This window comes from Acomys minous, assembly GCF_964271855.1.
Source record: "Acomys minous genome assembly, chromosome: 16".
Taxonomy (NCBI): domain Eukaryota; kingdom Metazoa; phylum Chordata; class Mammalia; order Rodentia; family Muridae; genus Acomys; species Acomys minous.
Genome location: NC_140498.1, coordinates 67,127,542 through 67,150,434, shown reverse-complemented (window position 1 = coordinate 67,150,434; position 22,893 = coordinate 67,127,542). Strand labels below are relative to the sequence as shown.

Below are 22,893 nucleotides of genomic sequence, written 5' to 3'. Positions count from 1 at the left end.
GTAGACCAGGCTGGTCTCGAACTCACAGAGATCTATCTGGCTCTGCCTCCCCAAATGCTGGGATTACAGATGTGCACCATCGTGCGTGGCTCATACATACCTTCTTACTGAGGACCAATGAAGGGGTGTTGGCATGCTTTTTTTTAAATCTTTTTTATTGGGTTCTTATGCCTCAACTTCCCTTCTCCATCCCAGTCCACCAGGTAGCAGAGAAAAATGGTGGGGAGAAGGGGGGGATGGTTCTCTTTACCTCCTTACTGCTGGTTAAGGTTGTCAGGTTCCGTGGGGGCAAGTTTAATCTTCATTTCAGGATATCTCCAACTTCTTCTTCTCATCAGACTGCACCAACAACAACCAGAAGCATCAATGGGGAACAACAGCAGCCTTCTTTGCCGGAGCCCCCTGTCCCTCTCTGGGCTCTCACATTTATTCCCTCTCAAGCGTCCCCAGAATTAAACTACCCTCAGCTGGCAAATATCACACCCCTCTCAGAGCCATCACGAGACAAATAGTCTACTGCTGTGGACAATCTGAAGCAGTCTCACATCCCACACCTGGGATTCAAACACAAATGTGTTTGTATAACATGACTATGAGTTTTTAAAGAAACCAAAACTCCCATTACAGAGGGGTATTTCTGCCTACTTCTTCTGGGGTGGCCATAAGAATAATAAGAGGTTCTACCCAAGGTTGGACGAGACTCCTGAATGCCATGCCAGGACACTAGTTGCTAGCCACACAGCTGAGAGTCTTGATTTGCGCATTCATGAGGTGGACTGGCCACTGCCTCTTCTGTCACTTGTCTGGGAAAGCAAGAAAGATCCTACTTGTCCGCTTACTGTGAAGATGGATGCTCACGTGTGTCTGACTTTGCTCTGCTTGTTCTTGTAGACTCCCCATGGAAAGTGCATCTGTCAAATGTCGGCCCAGAGATGACAAGCATCACTGTGAGTGGCTTGACTCCGGCCCGAACCTATCAGTTCAGAGTGTGCGCTGTGAATCAGGTGGGCAAGGGCCAGTACAGCACAGAGACCAGCAGGTGAGTGAGCCTGACCTCCACCTAGAGCCAAGGGTGGTGTGGGTCCCAACAGCAGATACAGGGATGTGAACAACCAGCCTTAGGGGTTCTGGCAGAAACCTGATCAGAGTAAACACAGGCATGTTGTAAGCTGGCTGTATTTCCTGGCCTGCTTCCCATGATGCCCTGTGCCTTCACAGGTCACTCCTGACAGCACAGCCTTCTTATAGGATTGGGAGGCAGGGTCTCACATAGCCTAGGCTGGCCTGAAATTCCCTTTGTAGCCAAGGATGATCCTCCTCCCTCTACCAACAGAGTGCTGAGACTACAGATGTGAACGCCACACTGAAATTATCCAGGGCTGGGGATGGGGGGTTGAGACCCAGGGCTTAGTGTTAAATACCCTGATAAGAGCAACTTAGGGGAGGGTTAGGGTTTATTTCAGCCAATCACAGCAGAGAAGTCAAGCCAGGAACTGAAGCAGCTAGTCATAGCACATCCACGGTCAAGAGCAAAGGGAAACGGGCATATACATGCTTGCTTGTGCTCAGCTAGGTATCTCCACTCTTATACAGATCAGGATCTCCTGCCTAGGGAATGGCACTGCCCACAGTGGGCTGGGTCTTCCCATGTCAATCAACTTAAGACACTCCCCCACAGAGAAGCCTAATGTAGATGATTCTTCATTGAGACTGTCTTCCCGGGTGATTCTAGGTGTTGTCAAGGTGACAGCGCTAACTGCAATACCAGAAGAGCACTCTGTGACTCTCATACCTGCCGCTGCCCCGTGACTGAGTTGCTGGCGTGTTGACTGTCATAACTCTTGCACATACAGCCTCAGTGGGGTCCGCTGCACGCTCTGGGCTGGTTTGTCTCCCCAACAAGGCTTTGTGCTGAGCACCTTGTTGCTGGCCCTTACACACCCCCCCGTAATATATTTTATCTTTAGGTTGATGTTACCAGAAGAACCACCGAGTGCTCCCCCAAAAAACATTGTGGCCAGCGGGAGAACTAACCAGTCCATCATGGTGCAGTGGCAGCCACCACCTGAAACAGAGCACAACGGGGTGCTTCGGGGATACGTCCTCAGGCAAGTACCCGGGACAAGCCTTCAGGCTGTCCCGATAACTGTTAGTAGAAGCCGGTCAATATTTTGGGGTCCCAGGCCAAGTGGCCGACTCTAGGGAGGGATGCAGACTGCAGCGAAGCGGAGTTTACAAGCGAATGCGCACCTTTGTGGAGCACTCCTCGGTGTGCCCACCCTCAGAGGCCACACGGACTAGTGTAAGAGGTTGTTACACTGAGCCAATGAAGTGGGGGCATCATTGGGAAAATAGCGAGTATGCTCTTCGTTGTGAAGGCCTCATCATCAGATGCGTACATTCATAAGCACAGATTTCATGCAGTTATTAACCGACAGTTCCTATGCCAGCTTGTTACTCTGTTATGCCAGACCTTCTGGCGTATCAAAGAGGAAAATTTTGATTCTGTGTATATGTGTGTGGGTATGTGTCCCTAAGTGCAGTACCCAAGGAGGCCAGAAGAGGGTGTCGAATTCACTAGAGCAGTGGTTCTCAGCCTTTTTCTTTTTTAGCTTTTTATTTATTCTTCGTGAGTTTAGCATCATGCACCCCAAAACCACTCATCTCCCCAACACCCTCATATCTGCCCTTCACCCTTGCAACCTCCCGCCCAAGATAAAACACACACACACACAAACAAAAACAAACAAAATAAAACAGAGCATAGAAAACATCTCGTCATGGAAGCTGCAGTGTGTCGCAGTGTGTTCCATGCTGTACCCCTCTATCCACACATCATTGCAATGAGGTTCGAGGTCTCTGGCTTTTGTGACACCATCAATACTGGCGGCTCTCAACCTTCTTAATGCTGCAGCCATTTAATACAGTTCTTCATGCTGTGGTGACTCCCCAAGCCCCAAGCATAATAACCCTTATAAATGCTTTATAAATAACAAACCATTAGTTTTGTTGCTACTCCATAACTGAAGTCTTGCCACTGTTATGAATCTTGATGTCAATCTATGTGTTTTCCAGTGCTCTTAGGCAACCCCTGGGAAAGGGTTGTTCAACCCCCAAAGGGATTGTGATCCACAGGTTGAGAGCTGCTACCCTCGAGCTTGGGTTACAGGCTGTGGTGAGCTGGGAACCGAACTTAGGTCAGCAGCAAGCGCTTTAACTGTAGAGCCATCTCTCCGGCCCCACAAAGAAATCTATGGGCGTGCGCATGTACACACACACTCATAACCTGGCAGTGTTTAGGTGTTGGGGAAGAAAGCAATGTAGTTTTGGAGTATAAGTCAGGAAGAACGGCATGTGTGTCCACCAGTGTTGTCAAAGGAAGGCAGGTTTCTGCCCCAGCCTTAGCAGGGAGCTGGGCTTCTGTGTGTACTGAGGGCGTGTCTGAGAGAAGAGCCTCCATTGCCCAAGCTACCCCTGACGTCAAAATTAATGTCATCACTGTGGAGTTTTTTGGTTGAGATAGATTTGGATTAAAGCGTAATCGTTACATCTCCGCTCATAGTCTGCACTGCCATTTGTTGATCTTATCAGCTTTCCTGAGGCAGGAAGGCATTCATTATCTTCTCCCTCCAAACACCTCCCCTGACTCACACTGGGCCCAGGGCTCATGAGAGCTCAGTTAACGGAGGCTGTCACTGGACAGAGTTGGTTTCCTAGGAAGAAAGCTGCGAACATGTCGTTTCAATTTTGTGTTTCTGCGTTTTTATTTGAGACAGGTCTCCTGTAGCCCAGGCTGGCCAGGTCTCTTGTAGCCCAGGCTGGCCTAGAATTCATTAAAGTGGCTGAGGACACTCTTGAACCATCTTCCTGCTGCTAGGTCCCTAGTGCTGTCCCTGCAGGTGGCACCAACCACCATCGATGCCTCTAGACGCCAGTTCTCAACCTGTAGGTCCATGACCCCTTTAGGAGTTGGATGACCCTTCTACAGGGGTCACCTAAGACCATCAGAAAACACGGACTTACATTATGATTTGTAATATAGCAAAGTTACAGTTCTACATTAGTAGTGGAATAGTTTTATAATTGGGGGTCACTGCAACGTGAAGAACTGTATTAAAGGGTCACACCATGAGGAAGGTTGAGAACCACTGTTCTAAACAGATATTTCTGAGAGAGATGTGGACTCTTCTCTAATAATTCTTCGAGACAAGGTACCCACTGAGGTCCCCTTCTTTCTTCCCTTTATTTATTATTTGTATTTTTTTTCTTTTACTATTTGGTGTATGGAAGTGCATCAGACAACAGTGTGTGGGAGTCAGTTCTGCTCTTCCATGGTGTGGATTCCAGGGATCAGGTGATGAGCCTTGAAGCAAGTGTCGGCCCTATGTTATGTAGAGAATGTGTGTGTGTGTGTGTGTGTGTGTGTGTGTGTGTGTGTGTGTGCACGCGAAGGTCTCCTGTAGCCCAGGTTGGCTTCCAGCTCACAATGTAGCCAAGGATGACCTTAAACACCTGATCTCTTGCTTCCACCTCCCTCATGCTGGGATGACAGGACTGTGTCGCCACAGCCAGCTTGAAAATGTTGGTTCTTTAGCTCCACTTGCTTCGTCTATGAAGGACATATGACTTTAGTCACCCACTGTTAAGCTAACCATGGCGTGAGAAGGAAGGCTGGGCTTCTGTGCATAGTGAGAGAACCTTGCTGGGGAGGGAGCCAGAGCTGAGGATCACAGCCAGTTTGCTGTTCGGAAGGTTCCCTCAGCCAGCCCATGATTCTCCTTTAGCCAAGATGCTAACTTGTCTGACTAACAGGGGCTTAAATGGGCACTAGGAAGTCAGTGTCCACAGGCTCCGTATCCCTGCCCCCAGCTGTCACCCTCCATTTACTGAAGGTCAGAAGGATGCAGCAGTGTTCTCCTGCAGCAGTGGCCCAGGGCTCTGTTCCAGCTGGTGGCAGTTGCCTGCAGCCCGACCTTCCTGCCCATCTTCCTGCTGCCTCTCACTAAGGGTTCTTGTGGCTCACGGGTGTGCTTTCCTCTCAGCTTTAGCCAGCCCTCATGTCCACGGCCGTCAACTAATGAAAATAATTAGCTTGCCCTCCCAGCAAACCACCACCGTTCTCAGAGCAGAAGGATGGTTCCCCGGGGCTGAGCCTGTCAAGTAGGGGCTGTGATGCTTGTCCCACTGAACACACTCGGGGCACAGAGCCTAATAATAAAACTGTCTGATGTTATGAGGCCGCACGGTGGACTGCGCATCTCTCTATTTTGTGGGATTACTGCCCTTAAAGGATTCTTGGTACCAGTGCTATTGGAGTGGAGGAGGGAAAAAGACATCTGTGATGTTGACAGCTTAAATCCAAGAAAGCATCCCCCCAAAATGAGGGCACACCACCCCAGGCCTTAAATATCAAAGTGTGTGGGAATTAAAGACCTGTACCGAGGTGCGCTCGCCTGCAAACGTTTCTGAGCATGGCTCTGTCCGGCTCGCAGAGCCTTGTTTGCAAGCGAGAACCCTCCAGGGCACAGGCTCTGTGTCGGATCCAACACACCACGCATGGGAGAAAATGAAAAATAAATCACCTTGGTGGCTCACACCATAAGAAGTAGTTAGGATGCTCGCACAGTGATAAAATATTTATAATAATAGGCAGCGTGTTTCTCCGAGAGGCGCTCAGGGTTATGTCCTTAAAAAAGAAAAAAAAGTTCTCCTCTTTATTTCGGGATAAAAAAACTCATCTGCTCTGGCTGAGCCGGTCTCCAGGGAAACAGAGCCTCCCGGAAAGGAGGAAGGAGGATGTTCTGCAGTCGCCTCCCTCACCTTGACCTTCTCAGACATCCAACGTGCATCACCAGGGCACCTAGAGCCAGGGTCAGAGTGGACCTCCCTGCATGTTCTGCTTTCAGGAAGTGAATCCTACAGTTCCTTGAGTGGCCGAGGAGACTGTGTGGCTGGGACAGACGTTGTGTTCTGAACAAGGGCCTCAGCTTTTCCTTAGAAACTGGGTTGGCTATCCAGCCCCATTTTGCAATTTCTCCTAGAAAGCTGCACTTGGGGTCTGAGGAGATGGCTCAGTGGGTAAGAGGGCTGACTCCGCAAGCATGGGGGAGCATAGTGTGGATTCCTGGCACCCATGTAAAAAGCTGGGCATGATGGCACATGTCAGTTACCCCAGGGCTGGGACCTGGGGGAGGGGCAAGACAGGGGCATCTCTGGAGTTCATTTACCAGCCAGCCTCGAAAAATGGATGAGTCTAGTGAGAGACCCCTGTGAAAGAGAAAGGAAGGCTGGTGCTGACCTCTGGCTTCCACATGCATTCGTGCACAGGAAAGGCATGCACTCGCATGCATACACACACACACACACACACACACACACACACACACACACACACCACAAACACATGTACACTCAATGACCACATATATAGCACACACAAATAACAATAATAATAATTAAACATCTCCTTACCCTATCTTAAAGTGGGGGGGGGTATATTTATGCGGAGTCCTGTATAGCAAGGATGGTGGGTCATCCCATCCTGACACCTGACACGGGTGCAGCTTTCTTGAGAGAGTGGCAGCTAGGTGTCCTTACAGTGGAGATGCACATTCATGGGGCTTTCTAAGTTATACATCTTAATGGATGCATTAAGGTGTCAAGGTTTAAAGATGTGCAAGGCCTCAGCTTTTCCTGAGTTAAAGCATTTCCTCTTGTCACTGGAGTCCTAGGCAGATTGTGTCAAGGCAGACACAGTAACACTTGGAGCTGTCTTTTGTCTTTTGCTGCCCTTGTTTGGTCAGTTGGTTTTGAGGCTGAAGCCCCTGTAGCCCAAGCTAGCCTCAAACTCCTTATGTTGCCAAGGATGAGCTTGATCTTCTGGTCTTCCTGCCTCTGCCTTCCAAGCGCTAGGATGACAAACCAGAACCACTTTGTTCCGTTCACCGGTGCCCGGGGCGGAACCGGGGCCTCCTGCTCGCAGGCAAGCTTTCAGTCAGGAGCCACGCCTTCAGCTTGTTGGTTTAGCATCCTTGCCTGAGATCTAGTCCTAGGCACTTTGGGCTTGATCTGCTGATGTTTCTAGGCTCTAGGTCAGCGGGTACCACAAACTGGATCCCAGGGTGAGGGACACCTTTCCCTTCTCATCTCTCCTGTGCTTTGAGTCTGCCTCTGAGGGGTTTATTTTGGCTTACGGTTTCCAAGGACCCCATCCATAGTCACTTGGCTCTGTTATTTCCGGGCTTGTAGGGAAGTACTGATCTGTCGGCAGAGGCTACGAAGCACAAAGACTGTGGAAGGAACCTGGCACATAGGCTACACTTGAAAGGTTCAGCCATAGCGAGCTGCCTTCCCCAGCAGGAGGCACCTGGTTCCCGAGGAGACTCCCGAGTCAGTTAGAAATCCCCTGATTAGATCTTCCTTCTCCCAGCTCCCACCAGGTGGGCATCAAGATTTAAACACAAGAGTGTGTCCATCTCAAAACCCAGCTCTACCTCAAACGGGTAAGAGAGCTTATTCTGGAACCAAATATAAGTGGTCGTGGCCCAGGGACACAGATTTAGGTCACCTCGAGTTTTATGTTTTAACATGATTACGGCTCCTTGAAGTTTCATAGTCAAAGGACGAAGGAAGTCATAAATCACGCCACTTTTCAGATACACTGGCAGAAAACTCAGGTAACTGGGCAAAGCAGGAAGTCTTAGCTACAGACCTCAGATGCTGGCTATGGCACTCTCAGCCTTTTGGTTGCTGGAAGCTGGTGGTCTACCATGTTAGTTCACCTCGTCCTTGCCAGTCACAAGGGTGGTAAGTCAGACATACGGGTAGGCAAGGAAGGGCTACCAAGGGAAGACAGCCCAAGATTAATTTTAATTACCCTTGAGACCTGCAACATTCCAACCTCCCCCACGCTCACTGGTCTTCTAATCAGTCAGTCAGCTCCACAGAAAATGCAGGTCCCTCCTGGAGCCTTCATTCGCAGTTGTTTGGGAGGACACTTCCTACCAAGACGTGGCCCAGAGAAAGGCTGCCCTTGACCTCCATGCCTTTCATGCTGTCTGCCCTGCCTGATTTCTGTTTCCTACCAAGAGGGCCTCACCAAGCACAAATGGTTCCTAAGACAGGAAGAATGTTCTCAAAAAGCCCTGGCTTGCAAGAAGAACCCTCTATGGCCCCTCACTACCTCCTCGTTTGCGTGTCTCTTAGGGGAGTGTTTAGAGTACCCTGAATTTCCAGGTCTTGGCTTTTTTCTAACCATGGTGACCTCGCTGGTCTGGGAGTTCTTATCTGGGCGGTGTCCCTTCCCTCTGCTCTCTGTCAGGCCCTGTGACTCCAGCATAGTGTAAGAAGTTAGTGGATGCACGGCTGCCTCTTTGCATGAAGATGCCTTGTCAATCATTTCCCCTCTCCGGGTATCACGCAAAGCCGCCTCTCGCAGAGGCAAGAACAACTTCTGGGCCATAAATTGGATGCTTGGAGGAGCCGCAGGATGACTGTACGCGTCTCTCATTTTACCCAGGGGAACTGGTCCAGAAAAGCTCCGGGAATTAACTGAGCCATTTCAGTACATTAACTTCTATAAACGGAATCATGGAAAAAACATTTGCTAATCAAAATAATGCAGGAAAAGGCCTTTCCTTCATACAAAAGCTGCCCCCACATACCTTTTTTCTTTTTCTTTTTTCTTTTTTTTTCTTCTCTCTCTCTTTTTAAAGATCTGGCTTGTATAAGCATCTTGTTAATAAGTACAACTTTAAATTTTGACCCTACCCCAAATAAAAGTAATTTGTCATACTTAGCCATGGGCTAGCCCTTTAGAAGTTTCTTTTTTTTACTTACTTATTTATTTGATTGTTTGTTTTTAACACCTTTTCAAAGCCACTTACCATAGGTCTTGGATGTCTCTGGATAAATCTAGACTATTCTTAAATAGAAACAGAACAGAGGACTTGGACAAAGGCCAGGGCCACACAGGCCACTGGCTTCCTGGTTTCTCCCCGAAATGCATTCTCGAGAGGCAGCTTTTCTCTCCATCCCCGATAGAGGTCGGCTTTGAAATCTTGACTCACAGGCTCTGTATACGCTTGGCAGTTTACACCCGAAATGCAGCGCTTTTAGAGTATGATGGTACACATCTATGTAATTCGGGTGTTCAGGAAGTTGAGGCAGGGGGATCATGAATCCAAGTCGAGTCTGGGCTGCAGAGCAAGACTCTATCTCAAAAGGAAGGAAGGAAAGCGGGAGAGAGGGAGGGAGGGGAGGGGAGGGGAGGGGAGGGAGGAAGGGAGGGAGGGAGGGAGGGAGGGAGGGAGGCATCATTTGGGGTCCAGCAGCCTCTCCTCTCCCCATATCCTCCTTCCAGTGCTGGGGCGGTGTAAGCCTTAACTGACAGTAGGGTTTTGAGCATCACTTTGGCTAGTCTCTCGCTTGGGAGAGCATTTCTATTACATTCTTTCAAAAGGAAACCAGGCTGCGGATAGTGGTGCGAGCTTGAGGTCCCAGCACCTGGGAGGGCGGGGCATGAGGAACCCTGCAAGTCAGAGGCCAGCCTGGGTTACACAGTAAGTTCTGAGGCATCTGGGCTGCAGTAGCAAGACAGCAAGGGCAGGGAAGCCAACACAACTTTCCCGTGACCATACGGAAGCCTGTTCCACCTGCCTGGAGTTCACGGTCACCACGAGGCTAGACCAAGGCAAGCTGCGGTCAAGGATGACCTCCAGGTCCAGTTCCTGCCCGCTCACCTCTGCCTTCCTCTCAAGGTGATCACCGCCCGCCACGGGCAGCGTCCCTGACCTCATTCTGTCTCTCTGCCTCAGGTACCGCCTGGCCGGCCTACCTGGGGAACATCAGCAGAGGAATATCAGTAGCCCAGAGGTGAACTACTGCCTGGTCACCGACCTCATCATCTGGACCCAGTACGAGATCCAGGTGGCTGCCTACAACGGGGCAGGCCTGGGCGTCTTCAGCAGGGCTGTGACCGAGTACACTTTGCAAGGAGGTGAGCTGCAAAGGGGCGGGGGAGGCCTCTGTGGGAAACGGGCGGCTGGCACTGGCCCCCATTGGGCTGTGCAACTCTCTAGGGAAGTGTCTACAAAAACGCAGGCCTTGACTCAAAATGGATAAGAGCTTGTTAAGTTTTGGCGCCACGTGTGAGCGACCGGTAGACAAAGAATGCAGAGCTGAGTTGCCTCCAGAGATGAGCTCCACTGTTCCCTGGACAAAGAAAGTCACAAATCAAGACACTTTCCAAATACCTTAGTGGAAAGCTCACCACAGACTGGCGAAATCAGTGTCACAGGCCTGGGTGCTGTCCGATGACATTCGCAGGCTCTGAAGTGGTGGAAGTTGCCGGTCTTTCTATATATATATATATATATATATATATATATATATATATATATATAGAGAGAGAGAGAGAGAGAGAGAGAGAGAGAGAGATCTCCTATATATGTATATCATATATATATGTATGTATGTATGTATGTATATCTCCAGAAGGATTTACCTAGCCATCGTAAGGATGTTAGGTCACCCATAGAGCTGGGCGGAAATGACGGCATCGAGGGCTGCAGAGAGCACAAGGTGACGTGGCTTTGGACTTAGAACATTCCAACGATCTAATCAGTCAGCTTTGAAGAAGGTTTAACATAGACAGATACGTGTTTTATTTCTCCGGGAGCTTCAAGATCAAAATCCAACCCATAGGGAAGTCAATGGGAGTTCATCTCCTTGCCTATTCCTGCACCGCAGTGTTGGCGCTGAGGAGAAGCGGGGTGTCCCAGAAGCTTTGGTTCCTCAGGGAACTGGGGACAGAAGTGTCTATGCACATTGTGTGTGGAGCCTACGAAGGTTATGGGAATTCGGACGTCCCTAAGTGGATGGCCGATTGTGGTGTGGGTCAAGGGGAAATACAGTTCACTCTGCTTCTGTGGTTAGCTTTCAGAGCAAACAAGCACTTACAGTCCTGCTTCAGTATATGCAATACGATTATTGAGAATAGAATTCACAGGTTTGTGCTTCCCCCTACACCCTCCCGTAGTATACAAGCCAACCATGTAAGATCAATAAAAAGCTCTCCCACCTCTCAAAGAAAGAATCAGGCAGAATTTCAGAAAACCACTGGGTCCTTAACACTCTCGCATACACATGCACACGCATACACACACACACACACACACACACACACACACACACACACACACACTGAGCCTCAGCCCCAGGGTTTAGAGTTCAGCCATTCTAGGGGAGTGTAACTCCTCCCCTGCTTTCTGGAAGATTCCGGTTGCAGCTCCAGGCACCTGAGTGACATTCAGTCCATGCAGATGACATTCTTGTCCTAAACAATAATAAATAGACCCTTTCTTAATGGCCACATTGGTCCCACAGCAACCCAAGTCCCGGCTGGGGGACACCACTTCCCCTCGTGGTCTCAGAGCCTTCCTTTCTCAGGAGGCGATTTACGAGGCTCTCAGTTCACAGGTGCGGTTTTATTTGCTTAGGCATTTTTCCTGCTTACCAGGGCCATGACCTTTTTTTCAAATGATAAGGTTTCTAACTGCCCACTCCTCTCCCCAAATCCTGCCTCAGACCTAATGTTCCTTGATATTACATGCTGTTATTATCAGCCCTTATTGATTGGCTGTCAGTTGTCATCCGAGACTCCATAAATCCTCCCTTATAAATTAAAAGCAGTCAGTGCTGCCTGCCCAGCAAGTAGCAGAAATATTAAAATGCTGGACAGCCGGGCAGGGCTTGTCCATCTGCAAGAGATTCCTGACCACCCATTTGAAGAGGCAAACAGCGACCAGCCTGGGCAATAAATTCTCGCTTTAACGAGTCTGTTTAATAACATGACAATAAACTTGAAAACACTTGAAATGACTAACATGACAGCTGGAGAGATGGTTCAGTGGTTAGGGACACCTACAGCACCCGTGTTGGGCAACTTAAAAGTGCCTGTAACTCCAGCTCCGGGGCCTCTAGCGCCATCTTCTGGCCACAGTGAGCACTGCACTCACATGCAAAGACACTGGCGCACACAAACTCACGCTTGTACATAATTAAAGATAAAACAAATCTTTATAAGATTATGAGCACTTCTGTGGGTTCAACCCTATTACTATTAACTGTGACTGCCTAGTTTTATTTCCAGAGCCACTTGAGTGTTGTGCACAGCCAGGGAAAGTGAGGTCTAACTAAAAAAGGATGCCGTGGCTGCAGCCTTCAGCTGGTATGTAGGTGGCACTCGATAGCCACGCAGGGTTTAAGAAGGAGTGGCCAGTTGGACATGCTGAGTTGCAAGGTATCTTAGTTACGGTTTCTACTGTCGTGATTAAAGTGGCCATGACAAAAAGCAGCTTTGGGAGGAGAGGATTTATTTCTGCTCACACCTGCCAGGCCTCACTCCATCACTGAGGCAAGTCAACTTTTATTAACCTTAGGCCAGGAACCTGGAGGCAGGAGCTGAGGCAGAAGCCATGGAGGGGTGCTGCTTGCTCTAAGGCTTGCTCTCCGTGGCTTGCTCAGCCTGCCGTCCTATAGAACCCAGGACCACCAGCCCAGGCATGGCACCACCCACATGAATCACTAATTAAGAAAATGCCCTACAGGCAGATATTGTGGCGGTATGCCCTCAATTGAGAGTTCGTCTTTCAAAATGACCTAATGTGTGTCAAGTAGACATAAAACTAGCCGGCGCTGGAGAGAAATCCATCAGTGGAGTACAGACAGGAGGAGAGACCACGAAGAGGGCAGCGGCATAGAAAGTCAAAAGAGCGATAATCCGCCTGGGAAGCTCTGGATCCTCCCTGCTCGGAGATGGGTAGTGAGAAGGGACCTGAGTGTGCGTTTGGCTGGTACATTGTTCTTTCAAATCAGATCACAAGGGGAGGGCCTTGGGGAGACCGTTCAATTGATAGCATTTCCAGAAGCCAGGTATGGTGGCATGTGCTTGCAATCCCAGCCCCCTCCGTCCCCCCCCCCAGAGGCAGAGATGGAGAACAGATACCTAAAGGATGCCCTCTGACCTCTACATGAATGCTAGCCCTCTCGGCCAGACAGGCATGTACACAGCCACGCATAATCATACATGCATTCATCTCTCACACACGTATACACAAAGGTTATAAAAAGGAAACTCTCAGGTGGGCGTGGTGGCGCACACCTTTAATCCCAGCACTCGGGAGGCAGAGGCAGGTGGATCTCTGTGAGTTAGAAGGCCAGCCTGGTCTACAAAGAGTCCAGGACAGCCAAGGCTACACAGAGAGACACTGTCTCCAAAAACCAAAAACCAAAAACCAAAAAAAAAAAAAAAAAAAAGGAAAGGAAAACTCCCTTGTTGTTCCAACTCCTGTTTGGAGCTGGGAGCCATCCCTCTGCGGGTGCGGCTGGAAGCATGGTCCTCCACTGGGGCAATGGTATAGTTCTGTAACTGTTACAGAGACAGGGGGATGGCTGCTAGAGGGGCCACCAGCAGCTTCTGTCCCCTTTCCAAGGTGGGTTCTACTGACGGGTCACCCCTGGGGGCTACATGGTTTCTAGGTATGGTTAGACCCTAGGACAAAACATTCCCTCAGCTGTCTGTATTTAGAAGGTGCACATAGGACTGGCCAGGCCATAGCCTCCCCTTAAGTGGGGGTTCCAGAGAGCAGCCCCTCACTGGCTTTTGAGGTCCTTTTCTGGGGAAGGGTCGGGGTCGATAGGAAGCAGCTGCCAAGATAATTGGCTGTTAGAGCGAGGGGACTTAGGGTTCAAAGCTGCCTGCGGGGGCTTTGATAAGTGCAAGAATACATGTCCTGAAAGGGGAGCCATCGCACATGCTTAGGGGATCAGCCAGGCAGAGGGGTGTCCTGAAAGGGGAGCCATCGCACATGCTTTGGGGATCAGCCAGGCAGAGGGGTGTCCTGAAAGGGGAGCCATCGCACATGCTTAGGGGATCAGCCAGGCAGAGGGGTGTCCTGAAAGGGGAGCCATGGCACATGCTTAGGGGATTAGCCAGGCCGAGGGGTGCGGAAACATGCCTCGTGGGGGTCACAAGTTCAGCAAAGGTTGGAAAACACGGTTTGCAGGATACTTCAGGTTTAGAAAACAGAAACTTATTCTTGTAAGGTGTGGAGACTTAGTAACACTGTGTAACAATGTCGCTCCTTAACAACAATATGGCTTCTGCTGTCTGGACCTGCAGAGAAGGCTAAGGTCCAGGGGGGTGGGGGTGGGGGTGGGGCTGTTGCTTCCTAGTCAGTTGTATTGGAATGAGCCGGGATTCAAGTGCACAGCCCTTCTGGGTCACAACTTCCCGCTTGCCATACCCTTCCCTCTCCCTTCCCCGCTCCCCCACCCAAGCTTAGTCCTAGCCACAGGAGGCCTGTGTGGGCAATAGCTGAACCACACTTCCTTTGCTGCTGGGAGGCCACTTAGTGTCCCTGGAGTGTCCTACAGCTGTTGGCGCTGTGCACTGAAAAAGCCTGGAGTAGGCCCTTCAAGCAAAAAGTGGGGGGAGGGGGGGAGGTAAATTAAAATGCTTGCATATTAAAAGAGAAAAGAATAACTCATAAAATTAATTGTCAGCTTCATTTGGGAAATCATGGGCGTGTGTAGAAACATAATTCGGCGTTCAATCTGGAGACGCTGAGGGAGGCTAGGGAGGCTTAGCTGGGGAGGGTGGAATTTCAGTCTATCAGGGCCTGGCGTCCTCCCCCTTCAAAGATGGCCACTCCACAGGGGGGCCTGAGGCGAGTACATGGAGATTATGTGGCCATTTGCTGCATGTGGGACTCTGGTAAAGTCTCAGGGAGAGAAGGGGGTGCTCGCAAGCTGCCTGCTGGGGCACCAGCAGCCATGCGAAGCAACCACACACTGTTCCACCGGCTCCTTCTTGTATATGCACTTTTTTTTTTTAAAATCTCAGATGTGTGTTTCCTTCCAGGAAGCCCCTTCAGGAAAGTAAGCAAGTTATTCCCACCCTGGGTGGAGCCCAGGATGGTGCCAAGCCCTGAAGAAATTGAATCCACCACTCACCTGCCACAAACCCCCAAGCTCTTCTGTTACTGATTGTGCGTTGTGCCTGCCTGGCTAGTTGCAGGGTTTTGTGTGTGTGTGTGTGTGTGTGTGTGTGTGTGTGTGTGTGTGTGTGTGTGTTGAATATTTGAACATGTGTGAGTCCATGATGGGGAGGAGTGTGTCCACTTGTGTTCGCATGTGAATTTGCTTTTCAGTGTCTTCCCCAGTTGCTCTGCACCTTATGCACTGATCAAAGTCCCTGGCAGGACCTGCAGCTCACCAAGCCTGTTAGTCTAGCTAGGCAATTTTGTCCCTAGGGTCTACCTGTCTTGGCCTGAGTGCTGGGTTTAAAGAAGGTCACCACATCTGCCTGGATTTTATGTGGGTTTCTGAGGATTCACCTGGTCCTCACACTTGCAGGAGAAATACTTTTTTTTTTTTCCTCTTGCGCGATCTCCATAGCCCCTTCTTAGCAGATCGTCTATACAGACTGGCTCCCTGGGTACACAGGATTGCCTGATAAGAACTTTCTAACTTCTGTGACGCCTCCTGTCCTGCTTCCGTCCACCACACACCCCCTCTATACCGTCCCCGTCAATCTCACCTAATAGATTTCACAGCGGTGCCACCCTGACCTTCTCCGCTGGAAGTATTTTAAACGGGACATATTAAACTTACAAATTGAGCACCGCTGCGCTAATATGGTTTGAGCCAAGTGAACTTTCCAAGGGGTCAGAGGAAAGGTTGGCTGCTCTGTAGAAGTGGAGGGCCGGGAACCCCAGCACACCTGTCACACGGGAGCCGCCTGTCAGATTTCCATCAGCGTTTGTGGAAAAGGCAGTGGAAAGTAACTCGGATTTCAGAGCTCTCCCAGAAATCAATAACACTTTTTAGTTTTGGGGAGGGTGGGGGAGCACGGTGTGTAGCTTCTGTGGTCGAAATGCGTGGTTAATTAGAAGCATTTCTCTTCTGCCACTGTCTGCTTCAGCAACTTTCTAATCGTGTAGAAGGAGAAAGGACTGAGTCATCACAAGCCACCTGAGGGTCCTGTGTGAGGAATGGTGATGCTGACTCGGTGTTCAGCGGCTCCCTCCGTCGGTGCTGTACAAAATGCTTCAATACCCATGAGAGACTAGGGAGGGAGTGATATGTAGCCATGAGGTTTTTAGTGAGTGAGTGTGTAGTGTGTAGTGTAGTGTGTAGTGTGTGTGTGTATGTGTGTGTGTGTTTCACTTGGATTATAAAATGGTTCAGTGGGTCAAGTCAGGGCCTGAGCTTGGGTCCCCAGAACCCACATAAGGAGCTGAGCAATGGCACACAGGAGGGAGGTAGAGACAGGAAGGGCTCAAGGGCCTGCTGGCCAGCCAGTGTAGCCAACTCAATGGGGTTTAGTGAGAGACCCTGCCTCAAAAAATAAGGCGTCACTGGTGCATGTAGGGAGATTATGAAGTAGGTAAAGTGCTTGTTACTTGAACCTTGCCATCCTGCATTCAGAAACCCCAGGACCCACAGAAAAGCCAGGCACTGTGGCACGTGTGTGTCTGTCTCAATGCCCTTGCCCCAGGAGATGAGAGGCAGAGGCAGAAGAGTTGGCTGGTGGCCTCCAGGCAGCAACGAACAACAGATCCTGCCTCAGACACACAAGTTGTCTTCTAACACTCGCACGTGTGCCAAGGCACACACACACCCATACTCACGCCCCTACATGCACATACATTACCCAAATGCAGTAGATTGCAGCCACATTCCCCCCCAACAAACCCACGCAGATTAGCGGACTCCGTCTATCCATTTTTAAAAACGCATCCATTAAGACGCAGATGTTGATTTTTCTATCAAGGGTCCAAAGACAAATTATACAATAAATCACCATCGGAGCACACCGGTGTTTTCCCTCTCCCCTGCTTTTTATTTCTCTTATCGTTTTTCTTTTCATAACAGGTATGTTTGTGCTATCATGATTCATTCCAATCTCAGAACATTACCTTGTAATGAAGGAGAAATATTTTATATTTTAAAAGAAATGGAGAAAAAAAAACCTCAACCATTTGGTTATCCACATTCTGAGAACATTAGCAAAGCCTTCTAAGTGCTCGCTTGGGCTTAGAAAGGTTTTCTAGTGTGAGGAGTATAAGTGAACCCCCGTTTACAAAGGCCCATTCTGATCCCCTCTCGGGAAAGTCTCACTGTGGCACTAAGTGACACTGCGCAAAAGATTGGTTTCCCCATCCCAGGGATACACCAACCTCGACACTCCCTTTTAAGTGACACAATGTTCCAGATTCTTCCACTGCTACCCATAATACTGAAAGCCAAGCAGAGCAGACACAGGCGAACCTATTGGGTAAGGGCTTAATGTGGTCCCCTGGAGTTGATAAGAACAGAGAGGCTCGCTCAGTGACATTTTCAGGGAAGACACTGTACTGACATCCCTTAGCCTGGCTGTGCTTTTCGGCTCGTTGCCTGATTTCATTTACCATCTACTAATAGACACAGAGACCACTCGCCTTCCATTCTTAAAGAGGAAAACAAGTGGAAGTTCAGAGAGATGGCCATCTTCCGCCCCCCCCCCGCCCCCCACTCCCATCATGTAGCTAGACAATGCTGGAAAAGACTGGAAATATAGAAGTCGCTCAGCTCACCTCCCAGACTGGGCCTTCACTGCAGTGCTCTGCCATCACTAGGATTCGCTGTGCCTTTTTACATTCCGCATATATCAAGCCTGGTGGAAATGGCTCTCAGGTTTTCTCTGTAGGTTGTATGTGAAATAAAAAGAAAACAGATGTCCTCTTGCCTACACTCACACAACAGGTGGCTGTGCAGTGGCCACTGGAGATTCTTTATTGCAATGAACAGTAAGAAATGTGTTTTATACACAAGCACATGTGCACCCACCCTCTCTCTCTCTCTCTCTCTCTCTCTCTCTCTCTCTCTCTCTCTCTCTCTCTGTCTGTCTCTCTCTCTCTCTCTCTCTCTCTCTCTCACACACACACACACACACACACATCCACATCCACGTGTATTGAGGCCAGTGAATTGATTTCCTGATCCACTAATCATTTGCACCGTACCAATGAACTTCAGTAGTGTTGACGTCTGTCCAACTGACTGCCGTCCCTTTCAGAAGATGCTGCCACTGGACTTTGGGATCATCAGGCTTCGGGTTGTGAATATATCCAGTTGTAAGTCAACTGCAGAATTGAGCAGGGCCCCTGAGCCTAAACAGAGACAGAGCTCAGGCTACAGAGTGGGTGCTGGGGGTGCCAGTTGCCGGCAGCGGCATCCTGCAGCTGATCTCACAGGAGAGCAGCTAGTCTGTGGCTTCTCCTTCTGCTCCCAGTAGGAGCCCCCACAGGCATGGTAAACTCCCCTTGACTCACTGTGGCTGTCGCTTTGTTTTATGATTTACAGATGTGTTTCCTTCCAGCCCAGGGAACTCTGTAAGGGACTGTGTTTGAGTCGTCTCTTTTGTATCTCTGCCGTCCAATCCAAGTGCTGCACCAGACACATAAGGAAAGCAAAAAGGGACGAACGAGTAGGCCCCAGGTGGTTATGTTACACTGCTCCATACTATGCCAAGGCGGCCTCTGTTTTCAACCCCGTGCCTGCCTTCTGACCTGGCTCCTCGCTCCATCTTGAGAATTTAAGGGCACAGAGGTCTTAGCACTGCCGTGAAATGTGATTTGTGTTTGACTTTACAGGAGCCCGAAGCTAAGAGATCTTGTATTTTTAGAGCAACCTTAAGCTTTTAAAAAACCTCTGAGTTTTTAGAGGCTGGGACTTTTAAACTTACATTTTATACTGTGATATTAACATGAGATCTTGGGAACAAACAAGAAATGGGAGATTATGGTTGAACATAGACCATGTTTGTGTATCAAGCTGGCAAGTGTAGAATGTCCTGGTTAGGTTTTATTGTCAGTTTGATGCAAATTTAGAGTCACCTAGGAAGGGGGAACCTCAACTGAAGAGCTTCTCAGATCACACTGGCCTGTGGTCATGTCTGTGAGGGACTATTTTTCATTGATGACTGATGTGGGAGGACAGAGCTCACTGTGAGCAGCACCATCCTTAGTTAGGTGGGTCTGGGCTCTTATAAGAAAATTATCTGAGGGTTGGAGAGATGGCTCAGTGCTTAAGAGCACTGGATGCTCTTAAAGAGGGTCCAGGTTAGACTCCCAGCATCTGCATGGTAGTTCATAACCAGCTGTATTTCCAATCCTAGTGGATCCCGTGCCCTCTTTTGGGCTCTGAGGGCATTGGCTATATGCAGTACAAAGACACACATACAGACAGAAGCACCCATACACGTGAAAAAGTAAAATCAAGCTAAGCTGAGCATGCGCCTGTATGCTAGCTAGTAAGCATGATTTTTATTTTACCTCCCTGATCAACTGTGAGACCTGAAAGTATAAGATGAAATAAACCCTTTCTCCCCTTAGGTCATTTTTGGTTGGTTGCCTTTCATCATTACAACAGAAAGCAAACTAGAAGAGAAATTGGTACCAAGACTATGTGTGTCCTGCATCCTGCCTTCCCTAAGCAAAGCCCCCTAGTGCCTTGCTCATAGACTCCTAGAGCCCGCACAGGAGCCAGAGCAGAGGGCTGGCTATCTCTCTAGAGGCTTCACCCTGTGTGACCAGAAGATGCACTGCTCAGGGTTGCAGAGCCGTCAAGGCAGTAACATGGTACCACACGTACCAATAAGCAAGTGTGTGAGAAGTGCAGTGTTTCAAAGCTTGTATGGAGAGTGGGTCACACCAAGAACAGTAATAAGGAAGTTTGTGTGTCAACTTGGGGCAAGGTTGAGTCATCTGGGAAGAAGGAATCTTACATCAAGAAACACTCCCATAGGGTTGGCCTGCAGACAAGTCTGGGGACAAGACATTTTCTTGACTGATGAGTGATATGTGAGGGGCCAGCCCATTGCAGGCAGCACCACCCCTGGGAGCTGAGATCCATGAGAAAACAAACTGGGCAAGCCAGGGGAAGCGAGGCTGTAAGGAGCTTGCTCCATGGCCTCTGCTTTAGTTCTTGCCTCGGGGTTCCTGCCCTCCTTGAGTTCCTGCCTTGACTGTCTCTGGTGATGGACTATGGTGTGAGCGAAGCGAACACTCACCTTCTCAGGTTGCTGGTGGTCATGTTTTGGCTGTTGTTGTTGTTGTTTGGTTGTGGTGTTTTGTTTTGTTTTGTCACACCAATAGAAACCCTAACAGAGATGGGAAGCTTCCCACGTGCCTCTTCAAATTCACATCTTATCACATGTCCTTTGACAGTTTCCATACTTTGATCATATTCACCCCCATTGCCCTCTCTCACCCTCTCCCTCTCCTTCCAGACTACTTCTTCCCAATATATTCTCTTCCTGTTTGTACTGTCATGATGTGTCCTGTTTGTTTTGTGATCCACTGAGGATTTTTTAGGGTCCCATGTATGAACATGGGCCGGGGGGGTTATGTACTGGTGCCTGGCAACTTACCAGTGTCTCCACCACTAAGGGACAATGGTCGTTCATCAAGTCAACAGTTCTACTGGGGTAGTTGACCACTCCCAGTAAGAGTCAGGCCACTGTCGTACCAATGGGTGTATCTTGCTCGGCAGGTTGGTATTATAGCATACAGGGTCCACTGCTGGAGCTTCCTCCCTAGTGGCCTATGCGACACCTCCCAGCTCTGAGAAAGATAACTCGCAGAGAAGTTGCATCACTGAGAATTGGGGGGAAATACGTTTAGAAATAGAATACATAGAACTTGTAAAGTGTTAGTTCCTTATAAAGGCTATAAAAAAATGCTCAAGAGCATTTGTGAAAGATTTGCTGCCCTTGTGATGTGCTTGAGATGTTTAATGAAGTGTGAACATTCGAGTGTATAAGAAACTGCAAGAAACAAACAACACAAGAGCTCAGCCGTAGCCCAGAATGACCTGGAATTAACGATAACAGCCGGCATATAGATTGTAATATGTACATCCACCTGCTAGCGGGCAGCTAGTAATTCTTGCATTTAATGAGCTCCTGTCTCCTGTCTGAAAGGCATATGCATTTCATTCCGCCAGGTTACCAGGAGAAACAGATGCAGGGGAATTCACATTAAGGTCAGATGAATACCTCCATCCGTAGTATTATAAATTGGATTCTTTCAGGGCCAGGGAGACAGGGCCATGCCGTTGTGGCAAATGCCCACACCATCTTGCATGGGATTGCAAACCCACCAGAGGCAGCTCCAGGCCAGCCTCTGTCTGCAGTGTGGCTGAGATGAGCTCTTACCTTGACTTATCATCAGAACGAGGGGTGTTGTCTCTGGGCAGAATGGTCCCAGAGAGATACTGAGGAGATCACATCCTGCCTTCCAGAAGAGAGCACAGAAGTGCAGTCCTCACAGAACACAGCCCCCATGCAGGAGCCTGGGCTAAGAGACTTTCGTATCCTGAAATGCTGACTGTGCAGCCTCCTGCTCCCTAAAGGATAACAGGATCAATAGAATGCTTGCTTAGCAAAGCTCTGAGCGTCATCCCCAGCATAACATAAGCCAGGCCCACGGAGGCAGGAGGATCAGAAATCCAAGGTCATCCTTAATACATAAGTTCAAGGCTAGCCTGGGCTACGTGAGATTCTGTCTCAGAAAACAAACAAACAACTAAACACCAACGATAAGAATTATATATGCCACAGCCCCTCCCCCAAGAGAATTGGCTGTGCTCTTGAGGATAAAGGCGGAAGAAATGATGACAATTTATTCTGTTAGTACCTCTAATTTCATGGCCTGTCTGTAACTGATGAGATAGCATTATCTTAATAATACAACTGGGTGCGTTAGATTATAAACGTCATGTTGGTCGAGGAGCCATAATTTCACCCTGTAGTGAATTCAACCAGTGCTGCGGCACCACCTGGGGCTCCTCTGCATTGTCAAGCTCAGTGGCAGGTCTCCCAGGAGGGGATAAGCAGGATGCAGAGGCCAGCCTTCCTTCCTACTGCAGAGGCCCGAGGCCTGTGTCCTCCACCCGCAGAGCCTCACAACGTTCCCCACTTAGTGTCACTGGAATTTCAAGTGACTCATCTTGCACCCCAGTGATGTAGATTCATGTCATCCGAGGTTTCCTTCATTTTTAGAGATTTTAAAAAATTGTGTGTGCGCGCGCACGCGCAAACACACACACACACACACACACACACACACACACACACACACGTATGGGTGGGTGGGTCTGTGAATGAGTACAGTGCCGTGGAGCCCAGAAGGCGGCACTGGAACCCTTAAAGCTGGAGTTCTAGGCAGTTGTGATACACCTGATAACGAATGCTGGGTCCTCCGCAGAAGCTTCGAGCACTGTTACTCACTGAGTTATCTCCCCAGCCTGAGGGTTCTTTCCCCTGACCTTTTGTTCTTCCCTCCCTCCTCTCCTCCTTCTTTCTTTCTTTCCTTCCTTCCTTCCTTCCTTCCTTCCTTCCTTCCTTCCGTTCTTCCTTCCTTCCATGCTGTGCCAGTACTGTGACCAAGAAGTGACTTAGGAAGGTTGTGTGAGGCTCGTGGTTTGAGGGGAAACAGCCTATTGTTGCAGTGGAGTGGCGCTCAGTTGTAGTCGCAGCAGGGGCTGAGTATGTTTGTTCACATCTCAGCAGAACAGGAAATGGAGGGACTGGGAAGTGGGGTGGCCTACAAACCTCTAGCCCACCCCTAGTGAGCCCTCCATTGAGGCTCCATCCCCCAGAGCTTCCGCAATATCCCAAAACACCAGCAGCAGCTGGGGGCTAAGTGTTCCACAACCCAGGAGCATGGAACACATTATCCTCCAAACCACAGCACTGGCCATTGAACCTAGGGCCTTGTGCATGCTGGGCAAGTGGCATCGGCCATTGTTTTTAATAGTACATCTTCCACTGATGTAGGCTGATAC

The 22,893-nt window shown here is 49.3% G+C and overlaps 1 protein-coding gene across 2 annotated transcripts in view; it reads left to right on the top strand.

Annotated features, from left to right (window-relative positions):
* The window catches only part of SDK1 (sidekick cell adhesion molecule 1), a 955,689-nt gene that overhangs the window by 737,744 nt on the left and 195,052 nt on the right, over window positions 1–22,893 (top strand). For both annotated transcript variants that reach the window (XM_084763891.1, XM_084763892.1), the window contains exons 15-17: window positions 892–1,039; window positions 1,968–2,108; window positions 9,816–9,997. In XM_084763891.1, the coding sequence (XP_084620017.1) occupies window positions 892–1,039; window positions 1,968–2,108; window positions 9,816–9,997 (471 nt within the window). The remainder of the gene's footprint in view (window positions 1–891; window positions 1,040–1,967; window positions 2,109–9,815; window positions 9,998–22,893) is intronic.